The 11853-nt window shown below is 35.7% G+C and overlaps 1 protein-coding gene across 1 annotated transcript; it reads right to left on the reverse strand.

The window, feature by feature from the left end:
- Nucleotides 1-3471: 3471 nt before the first annotated feature.
- On the reverse strand, nucleotides 3472-9969 carry LOC21405544. Its single transcript, XM_010114711.2, has 7 exons — nucleotides 9551-9969; nucleotides 9053-9207; nucleotides 8341-8589; nucleotides 7218-7352; nucleotides 5275-5457; nucleotides 4392-4553; nucleotides 3472-3974 (listed from the first exon to the last, which is right to left on the reverse strand). Exons 1-7 carry the CDS (start codon nucleotides 9900-9902, stop codon nucleotides 3555-3557), a joined length of 1656 nt encoding a protein of 551 aa, XP_010113013.2. The 5' UTR covers nucleotides 9903-9969; the 3' UTR covers nucleotides 3472-3554.
- Between the last annotated feature and the right edge of the window lie 1884 nt (nucleotides 9970-11853).

Raw genomic sequence — 11853 nt, forward strand, 5'->3', positions numbered from 1 at the left:
TCCTTAAACATTATCCTCTCGTATATAACACTTATATACAATGTTTAAGGTTACATAAATAATCATGGAATTTTTATTGATATTCATAAAATATTCATAAATATATGCACATAAAATAATGAATAAACTCTTTTATTAAATAAATAATAAATATCCTATTACATCTCATGCTTCTAGGACACTATTCCCAACAGTTAATGCTCAAAACTTACCGCCACATATGAATCTCATACTTCTTTTTCAGCTGTGACAGTGTTAGCCTCAGAATCCCAACCAAACCCCGTTGTTTCAATTAATGCCTTAAACTCCCTCGTGCTACGTCTAAGCCTATTCGCTTTGCTTTAAGCTGGTCTGATGTGAAATGCTTACCAAACTTAAGTGCTATTTCATTAGCAATTTTCATCCACGTTTTTTTGTCCAGAGTGGATGTTTGCATCCCAGTCTTTGACTCTTCATATATCAGTTCTACATAAAAATCCTCAATTGCGGCCGGCCATTTCGTATTATTGTCCTTATCACACATATAAAATAACACTTTCATCATTAAAATAAATGTCAATTTATAAAGTATAAACACACACACACACACACACACACACACACACACACACACACACACACGCAGGGGCTGATACAGCCCCAATGGGGGCCTCCCATTGGGGCTGAATCATCCTCTGGGAGGCTCCCGTTGGGGCTGATGGAGGGCTGATTATCAGCCCCTATTAGGGCTGATGAGGGCTGATTATTAGCCCTCATCAGGGCTGATTATCAGCCCCCATTAGGGCTGATGGGGGCTGATGGGGGGCTGATTATCAGCCCCCGTTGGGGCCGATGGGGGTTGATTATCAGCCCTGATGGGGGCTGATAATCAGCCCCAATAGGGGCTGATGGGGGCTGATTATTAGCTTCATCAAGGCTGATTATCAGCCCCCATTGGGGCTAATGGGGGGCTGATTATCAGCCCCCATCAGGGTTGATTATCAGCCTCCATTGGGGCTGATGTGGGCTGATTATCAGCCCCCATTGGGGCTGATTATCAGTCCCCATTGGGGTTGATGAGGGGCTGATTATCAGCCCCCATCATGGCTGATTATCAGCCCCCATTGGGGCCTCCTAGGTCAGCCCCAATGGGAGGCCCCCAAGGGCTGATTCAGCCCCAACGGGGGCCTCTCAGGGGCTGATTCAGCCCCTATTGGGGCTGATTATCAGCCCCCATCAGGGGCTGATTCAGCCCCCATCAGGGGCTGATTCAGCCCCCAATGGGAGGCTCCCTGGGGAAAAAAAAGGGAAAAAAATTCAGCAACTCAGATAATAAAAAAATTAGACAAAATACTAACCAAATCAAACGGAAATCAACCGATTTAGTTGAGTATATCAAGTCAAAATCATATAAAAAAACCCATAAAAAAAACAACCAAATCAGCTAAAAAAACTCCAAAATAAGCTAAAAAAACTCAATCAACTCAGGCAGGAAGGAAACCAAATCAGAAAACGAATAACTCGTTGAGAAGAGGCATACCTCGGTGAGAAGAGGGCGAGATGAGAATGGGAAGAACGGAGGAAACCGAAGGAGCCCCAACGGTGCAAGTCAGGCGAGAAGGAAACCGGAGAAAACGAATCCGGCGAGAAGAACGGAGGAGCTCGGCCGGAAAGAAGGCTGAAGAATCTGGGCTGAAGAATGGCTGAAGTAGAAAAAAAAAACTTAGACGGGGGAGGCTGAAGAGAAAACGGGAGAGAAAAGGAAAAGAAAATGAAAATGGAGAAAATGAAAACAACTTTTTTTTGTTTTCTGATTTCCACAAAACGACAAAATCGTTTTTGTTTTTGTTTTTTAAAAAAATTTACACCAAACGCGTTTTTAACATCCGTTTTCAATTTTTTGCTTCGAAAAATGTGAAAAATGGAAATGGCAAAGCGTTTTCTGTTTTTGTTCCCACATTTCTTCTCTCGCTGGTTTAGAACGTGCAATGAACTAATTGGGTACTTCGATGATGAAGACAGCTGTGGCTAGTTATCATTAAGATATTAAACAATATTAGACTTATAGCTAAGAAATTCGGTATATTTCGTAATCTATAAATGGCGGTCTTGTTCCCAAAGAAAAGAAGAAGAAGGGGAAAAAAAAAAAAAAAAAGAGCTTGAAAACTCCTTTGTTCAAGTCGAATTCCAAAAAACACATCTAAAATTATTATTTGATACAAAATTTCATTATGGGGTATCGATCAACGTTCCTCTCCTTCTTGCTAATCATTTGCACAAGCTCTATGGTCCATTGCAGCTTGTTGGGTGACAACATTCTTGATCGAAACATCATCCCAGATATTACTGGAATAAGCCGAGTAAGAGTCACTGGCGTTCTAAGTTGCCCCTTCCCTCCAGTCGTTCGAAACGAACTGTCGTTACCCGCAGGATTAAACGTCGCATTGACGTGTGGTGAAAAACGAACTGTCATTAGCGACGCTGTGACCGACACATCCGGGTTTTTCGAGATTACTTTAAACACTGTACAAACTTCTCTCTTGCATCCAGATCAGTGTGATAACTGTAGGATAGCTGTTAGAGGAACTTCTGCATCTGCCTGCATTGTTTACCCCGGACGTCGTGGAGCCCTTCTAGCACCTATTAACTGTCACGACACTATTGTAGAAACACTGCATGGTGATGAGCAAGGACGCGGTACTGCTGTACATTACAAGGCGGAACCCTTTTATTTCGACCCTTCATATTATTAATATGTGCACTCACGTACGTCGTGGTGTTAATTTGTTGCATGCATATGAGTCTGCTTTCTTTCGTTTCTTTTATTTATTTCCCAAAATGTTGCCAACGTATGTGGTTTGTTGTTCTTAAATTGCTATTGTATTTCCTGGTTGTGTTCAAGATGGCGTTTTGAGTTGTAAAAAAACTCTTTTTTTTTTTTTCCTTAAAAAAATTGCTATTGTATGTTTGTGTAGATATATAATTGCATATTATTTTATTGTTTTATCTAAAAATGAAAGTATTCTTCAGTTATTAGATCACCGTGGCCTTCTAAAACAAAACCATCCAAACTGTAAATATTTATATTCCTCGAGAAAGTATTGGTATAAGCCTATGTTTCATATGTAATGACATAGGTAATAAAATTCTACCTCATCTCACTTCACAATACAGAAATGTGTAACCGTTTATAAATAGAGAAACTCTCCCTCATCTCACTATGCTTCTCGTGTGCTTGTTACACTCCTTAAAAGGAGAAGGGGTAAGTTGTAGAAAAGTATATGAAAGTTTACTATTATTGCTTTCAATCTTTCTTTCCCCTTTTTCTATGGAAACAGTTCTGTTTTCCTTTAGTTTTTGTTTTAACTTTTGAAATTCTTTTATTTTTTTAAAGGCATCTCAGTTTTTTTTTTTTTCCGTCAAAATAGAAAGTTGATCGAGAAAAGTTATAGGTTAATCATAAATATGCAATCTGAAGGTATAAATGTGCAACAGTTCAAAATACATGACATAGTTTTTTTGTAAACTTCAAAATATAAAAATGAAAAATTTTGTTGAAACCCCCGTTACAATCATCAAGTTGCCTTAAAATTCAGCTTAAGCGGAAATGTTTGAATTAAGGATGAGATCTGACGACAAATTTTGTTGATCAGACCATGGTCAGATTTCTTAATACTAGAAATTAGCCATTGGTAGTCTGCCAATGTAGAGTCAGATAAAGGCTCCAAAAACTCGCATTTGGCTAAAATATCAGGTGGAGGTACCCCAGCAATAAGGTTGGTGTCCAGTTTTGGTTTTCCTTTTAGCTCATTTGGCTCTTCAACAGGAGCACTTTCAAGGGCAGCAGGAGATGCACCAGGGATTACCTCTTGCTTAAATGGAACTGATCTTGCAGCTTGCAAGCAGAATTCCACCCACTGATGGATGAGCGGAGATGGTCCTCGAACGCGTCCCCCGATTCGGTTTGTTTTGAGGCGTGAAGCAGCAGGGATTGCCTAGGAAAAGAACATATATGTTCACAATAAACGAAGATGTGATAAAATTCATGACAAAAATGTTCAGTTTTTTTTTTTGAATGATTTAAAGTTGTTTTTTTTGCTGGGGATGGAGATTTCAAACGCGGTATAGTTCCATTCTAGCAGCAATACCACTGATCCGTCTCTATCAACGATTATAAAGATAGAGCTTTATATGGTAGGGTTACCCCTACTGGTTGTTCAAATTTTTGAACATTGGATCGGGTGAAAATTCCATCAAAATGATAAATTATGCAAAAGTGACAGAACTTCATACAGCTTTGACGGTTCAAAACAGAACCCAACCAGTAGATACGAAAACTTTGCAATTCTCATATAAAGATTTAGGGGGGGAAAATGAACTGTCAGCTGACGAGAATGATGTGTAGGACATACCCATAGATCTGCCCATAGGCTAGCTCCGGACTTTGGAACAACTACCGCAACATTAGACGTTCGCTTGGCAATAGGAAGCACATCACTGCTCCACCCAACAGCCACCCAAACATCTCCAACTCCAAATGCTTTTAGATAGTGCGTGTTGTCAAATAATCGGACCTGAAATAAATTTTATGTCCATAGAGATGAAATACTACAAATGGAATAGAAAATCCTCGGATCATTTTGCAAAGACCATTCTTCTTTTTCTAACTAATCACGATTATGCAAGGAATTGTTGTTAATGAGCTTTTGACAAAATAACGACCAAATAAATCTAAAACTCATAACAAGTGAAAAATGAATATCTAAATTTCAAGCATAAACTGAATAAGAATATGAAGGCTACTTTCCAGGCTTTCAGTGGGAAAGACAAAACTCAACTGGATACAAGAACTCAAACTCTCAAAACCCTTTTTAAGCCCAAAACTATAGGTTTCTCTCCTCTCTAAATGATTAAATCCTTTGTAAGATGTTGACCAACTTTCAACTGATAGTTTCTAATTATAATAAGGAAAATACAAGAAAATATTTAAGAACTCAACAAATAACAATTTTACGTCAACTTTTTCAAACTGAAATCTGTTCCCTTTCTGTTCTTATCTCTAACTCAAGGAGTGTATGGTGATGTTAAAATTAGGAAAAAAAAGGGTGATTTCTCATCAAATTAGGAGAGAGCATAAAAAGAATGGGAGAAAATAGTTGAACACAAATTGTGCACACCCCATAGTGGAGTCGCTATGTGGCAAACGAATTATTAAGTGATGCATTAAACAACTGCATTTAGGCCCATAAAGGCACATATCAAGTGCATAAGCAAGTATTTAAATATAATCTCAACCTGATTCGCAAGTAAGTTGAGGTTTCTCTGGACAGCGTCTCTCCCACCATCCACTTGTGAATCGATGTCGCTTATGTTATATGATGCTCCCATATATTTCAAAACTGCACCAACAACCTCTCTAGGAGAACCAACCATCGAAATTTTCCCTGCAAGTTCAGGTCGCCATAGATCTTTCCAATCCTGCAGTAGCATTTTAACATCTTAGAAGATCATGTAGAAGACGTGCTCTTAAAATGTAGAAGTCTTGTAGACCCCTGGGGCTGGAGAAACTTTAAGTTCGAGTCATAAGGTGTTAGTAGTGAAGAACTCTTATTTTTTATCAGCAAGGAAAAGAAAACACAAGAATGATACCATTTTTCCCTTCTTGTTTATTTATAAATTGCTAATAATAATATATAACAATAAAGATAATAATGAGCTCTAGTGAATGGCCACGTTCACTATAGCTCAAGAGACTTAATATTTTAGGATCATCATTATTATTATTAGTAATCACTAATCACTAATTTTTAAAAGATTAATTATAAGATAAAACAATACTTTTACTGTTATTATTATTCTTATTATTGTTGTTGTTGTTGTTGTAACACTTGTCAAGATTTTGAATCTTATATGCAGAGTAGGGGAACTATCTATGGTAAAAAGATAACTTTTGACATTGCTTTCATGATAACACCACACAGATACCTTTGTTTCTTCTAAAGCTTTAAACCACAACTCTAAATACTAAGGTGGTTGAGAGAAACGGGATAGGGAGAGGAAAACACAAGAGTTTTTTTTTTTTTTTTTTTTTTTTTTTTTTTAAAGAAAGATGAAAAAAAAGTCACATATACAACATGCATAAATCTCATGCATAAGCCATTCCTTACGTTCATGCATCCAGCATATCAAACCTCATTGAATTGTCACTACATGAAGATTTTGACATACTGAGCTACGACCCCAAAACGAATCATAATTATATTTCTTGCATTATATTTTAAATACTTATATTAACCTCCCTGTCTTCTTGTTATTAAGATCCTTGTGAAGGTATTATTTGATAATAGGAGTCGTTTCATGCAACCGACCACATCGCAACCGCTAAGGTAATCTTTTCTTTTTTTTTTCTAGCACTCTAAATTTTCACTATTTACATTTCAGTCAATTTAATATCTTGCAACTAACTTTACTGTATTTACATTTCAGTCATTTAATTTCTTGCAACTAACTATACAATACTTACATTTCAATCATTTAATTTCTCACAACTAACTTTACAGTAATTATATTTCCGTCAATTTAATTTCTTGCAACTAACTTTACAATATTTACATTTCAGTCATTTAATGTCCTTACAGTTATCAGTTCTGTACCAGTTAAGCTATTTTCTTTTCTGTATTTTTCTAATAATCAATTTTGCAATTTAATAAGTTATTTTAGCAGCTAGCTTAGCTTATTTATATTTTCTTAACCTACACTACTCTAAATTAGTTACATTTTTCCACTCATAAACTAGAAATACCAATCTTGAACCCAAACAAAGTATATTTTCATTAAAAAGAAAAGGGACCATGTCTTCTTCAAATTTTCCAACTGAAATTGGCCTTGTAGGTATTGAAATTGGCCTTATAGGTATTGTTAAAGCTCATTTTTAGATTATGTCTGTTACTAAAATAGAAATTAAGAAATTGAAAGTTGAAACCAGAATAAAAATCCAAATCCTTTCCTCTAAATCTACAAATTTAAACACAACATATAATTAGTTCAACTGATCATGAAAGCCGCTTCCATTTCTTTTCTTAGTTTTATATTTGTAGTTTGTTTTTAAGTTTTACGTTTTCAACTTGCATCCTGTGGAATCATTAGTAATATATACCCATTAAAGAAGCGAAAAATAAATTCATATTTGTTGTTATTGAAGAGTATAACATCAGCGAATGATTTTTGAGACAAGTTACCTGTATAGGAGCCAGGTTATGCTTTTGAAATTTACTTTTCTTGTATGCTATCACCATGCAACCCCACCGATAGGGAGCAGCCCATATTTTGCCATCAGGGTCTATATCCCCCTCCCTGTTCCTGCGTAGATACACCTGAGGTTCTTTTAGTAAAAGTTTAAAAATAGGAAATTCTTGAATGAAAGGATACTGATGACAACATTTCATAGTCCAGTCTATAAGCCAAAGCCTTTTTTTTTCCAATAAGAAACTATAAGCCAAAGCTTGCAAGACTCATCAGTCCCTGCTTGCATAAGTGTCTCATTGTTCACCTTCATTCAAACTCATCTAACTAGTGAGAGAGTTTTTTATAGCCTCCCGTAAATGGAAACATGAACAAAGCTTTATAATTTCTAAAAGTAACGACAAGCGTGCTTTTGAACATTAATAGAAGATGTCACCTACAAGAGGGCCATATTGCTTCAGTTAAAATAATGTTACTGTTTTTCTTCGTTTTCTTTTCTCTCTCTTTAGTAAGTGATAAGAGATGAAAAATAATATGCATCAGCCATCAGGCTTTTTTTCTTTTTTTTTTTTCTTTTTTTGAAAAGAATCAAAGAGAATTTTACTTAAAGAAAAAATTCTAGTAATAAGATTGTATGCATCAGCCATCAACCATCAGGCATTAAGATTGTTCCTAGCAATAACAGAACACTACCAAGCATCATTTTAAAGGACGTAAATGCATAATGATGGTAACAACCTTGCATATGCATATGAACTCTTCCAGGTTAACAAAGAAACCTCCAGAAGAAAATATGTAAGCGCTAACAAATACTTGACAAAAAAAGAAAAAACCTGAACTACAAAAGAAGTACTGTAATGTCCATAATTATATATACCATAAAAGGCTACAATTGAGTTCAATTTTATGAATCACATTCCACTTTTAAAAAAAATTACTAAACTAAAAATAAACATCCAAGTAGTCCCAAGAGTATTGGGCTTGTTGTTTCAACACATTCCATATAAAGGAAATAAATATAAAATAAGCATGGATACCATCATTCAGGAATCAGCAAATTACTCAATTGAACACGCTACACAGGAACAGGAAAACATAAGAAAATCATTTTTTTCTTACTTTCCAACTGGAACTCAAGGCTTTAAACCAGTCTTGATTCTCCGCCCCTTCTATTGACTGAATCATAGCCTTCTTAATAGCATAACTGAGCCAGGAGTCACCAACACTAATCATATCAGCTGCCACAACAGATGAAGGCCCAACATTGCCTTTGTTGAAGGGCACTGAGAGATCGGAAAAGATGCCCTTGAGACTTCCTTGAGACTTCAATTGAAACTTTAATCTCCTTCCTTGAGATCGCATAAAGTCCTTAATGACAAGAAGAATTTTAAATGATAAGATATATGCATTTTTACATAAACAGGAAGCTCACCAATAGAAGAATAACAACAACAACAACAACAAAATCAACTTCAGTCATGCAAGGGACTAATTGCAACCGAAATTTCTTTACTTGAAAAGAAAGGAACAAGCTTCAAAAAGAAATCCTAGTTAGATTAAAATAAGAGGTATTTAATAAAAATGTTTAAAACACTATATATATATATATATATATATATGAAATATGGGAAATTTTATGATCGAAACGGCTATTTTACTCTATTGGTAGGAATTGTTGTTTTAACCGCTAGATTTTCAACAGTCTAATTAGAACAATTTTGTGTCGCACGTTGAAATTTCAACGTGAACACTCACAAATTCGACCATTGAAAACAATAGTTCGTACCATAATAGTTCGCATGATATATACATAAAGATCTCTAGTCTCTACCTTAACCCATGAAGGAGGTACAGAGCCACGTAGAGCAACAACTCTCAAAGGCACAGTCAGAGCATATGTTTTGGATTTCCAAGCCTTGAATTCTTCTTCCAACTTTTTATCTTCTAAATTTTCAGCAATGTCAAGTTTTGTTTCGTCTTGATCATCTGTTCCGTAAAATGCACAGTTACAGTGATATCATCAACGAAGCATCATGAGAAAACCTTTTCTGGGATAAATCCGTTAACACTTGGCACAAAATGACTGTTTTGCTTGTGTTTGTTTTAAACACCAAATTCATTCCCAATTATTTGTAATAACCAACCTAAGAACATACGAAAAAAAAAAAAATTCGATTTTCAGCAACAATGATAAAGAAGATAAATTTTGCAATCATCTCCTTCTACCGTTTCTACTAATTCTGAACTCTACTTTTCTCTAAACTTGAAAAAAGCGTCAAATATGTTCCATTTAATAAAACCAAAAAGAAAGAGAAATTAGAATGAGCACCTCCAGATATATGCTCCTCTTGAATAGGAGGCGGAAATTGGGCGGAGCAGGCGCGAGCTCCGAGGGCAAAGCCGAGGCCGAGAAAGAGGACGGCGGAAGCGGCGAACCGAACCAGATTGGACGCGGAAGGATCGGAGTTCGTCTGAGATGGCAGTTCAAGATGGCAGCGATCGGAGATCCTGAGGTTGTTGTCGCTGCAGATGCTGCTACAGCGAAGAGGTGGTAAACGAGTGTGAGAAGACGAAGAAGGAGAAGCGAAGAGAGAAATGGTGGGGATACGTAAGAGGCTTCGGAAACGAGATGGAGGGAGTTCCAGCTGCTGCGAGACTGACGACGCCGGGAAGGCAGCCATGGGAGACGGCCAAAAGGAGCCTAAACGGATTGGAGTACCTCTACCTTCCACACTGTGTAGGCCTTGCAACAATGGGCCGGGACCCGTGGGTCGGTCCAAATCCATCTTGACACAGTGACAGGTCAGAAAAATTCTTAGGATTCTAAAGCATCGTTCGCTTCACAAATTTGAATTTTCAATTTGAGCTGATATGTGACATTTTCTGAGAGTTTTTAATTGTAACAGAAAAAGTTATAATGATATTTTCTGAGAGCTTTTAACGGTAGAAATCTAAAACTAGAAACTCAAATCGGTAAAATAAACGATGCCTAAATTTATAAGATCCCAAATTTAAAATCATAAAGTATTTTAACTCGTTGTGAACCTTAAATCATTCTTACTGCCAATTAGATCTTCTATTATGAAGTTTACATCCCACAAGAACTATATGAGCGATAATTCAATAAGTAAATTGTTAATTAATTTCCACTTTCAAATTACATTTCTTTAATTTTAGAGCCCTTTTATATAATATTAATCTTAAAAAACACATGACCGTATACATATCTTTTTTCTATCTGTTTTTTATAGAAATTACAATAGAGAGTTAAGGATGAACAATTTAAAGTTTAAGGGATAAGGTGAGATTTTTAAGATTCTAGAGGTAAATTGAGAATAACCCTGGGCTTGTTCATTTGTATTTTTTGAGTTAAAGTTACTTGAATTCATATCTTGATTTGAGTTAAGGTGTATTTAATATAAACTCAAATCGGTGAAATGAACGGAGCGTTCAGGACTCTAATTTGAGTTCATGTTTGGATGTGCACATTTTGAGTTATGGTTTGAATTGAGAATTTATTTGAGTTTGTGTTTGGGTGGGTCAAAACTTGAATTTGTATTTAAATAGTATTTTAATAAAAACTCAATAGTGATGAAAAATTTTAATAGGGTATATGGATGAGGTTTTATTCGTCTCTTCATTGTGAACGCATAGAAAAAAATCATCTCAATCGGAATTAAAACGAAAAAGTTATAGCGTTAAGAATAGAAAAAAATATTGTTAATTAACTTGAGTTTAAGTTTTAGAAACTTGAGTTAAAGGGGGAACTTGAACTCAGATTTTAGCCTTAAACTCAAGTTAAAATTCATGTTCAAACTCAAATTTTACAAAAGAACATGAACTTAAATAAAGTTATAATTTGAGTTCAATTTTTTTAAGTTTTGAGTGCAAATGAACAAGCTAAAATTCACGGGCCACCAGCAATAATAATCAAACTTAGGGTTGTTCGTCGGTTAAAAACTATCCATTTTAGTCGGTTCGGTGGCCAAACTGACTATGTCAGTTTTTTAAAACCATGCACCGAAACCGAACTGCATAATGGAGTAGTCGGTCGGTTAACCGAACTTCAGTTTTCGGTCAGTTTTCAATTTTGGTAATTAGAAAAGTAGCCATCAGTAAATCATCGGGTTACTAACATCTTTAGTTGCATTTTTTGACCAGAAAATCTGAAAACAAATTTGTATGTAAACTTTTTCTTTTATGCAAATCTTTACTAGTAAATGAAAACAAGAAAAGAAAAAAAAAATCGAAAAGACTTCATTAACTACTTTAAGGCTGTTTCTGGTAAGAAGAAAAGATCCTAGAAAGGATATAAAGGTATATATAACCTAGGTGGGAAAAAAAAGAGGACTTTTTCTCTTATTGTAATTGACATAGATCCCCTCCTGCAACCATTCCAACTTTGGAATGATTAAAACTGGAGTTCTGCAAGGATTTTGAATCCCCCACCAATCAATTCCCCAATTTAATCCCTCCACCACATTGCCATAAACCTTAAAATCCTTCTACTAATTATTTCATCCATAACGGCATAACCTTCCTCCTTCCAAACAAGGCTCAAGTGTTGCAGATAGCCAGATATCATGTTATCTAGAATATGAAGGCACACCCTAAATTAGCCAATCATTTAGA

The sequence above is a fragment of the Morus notabilis genome, unplaced genomic scaffold, assembly GCF_000414095.1.
Source record: "Morus notabilis unplaced genomic scaffold, ASM41409v2 Scaffold552, whole genome shotgun sequence".
NCBI lineage: Eukaryota > Viridiplantae > Streptophyta > Magnoliopsida > Rosales > Moraceae > Morus > Morus notabilis.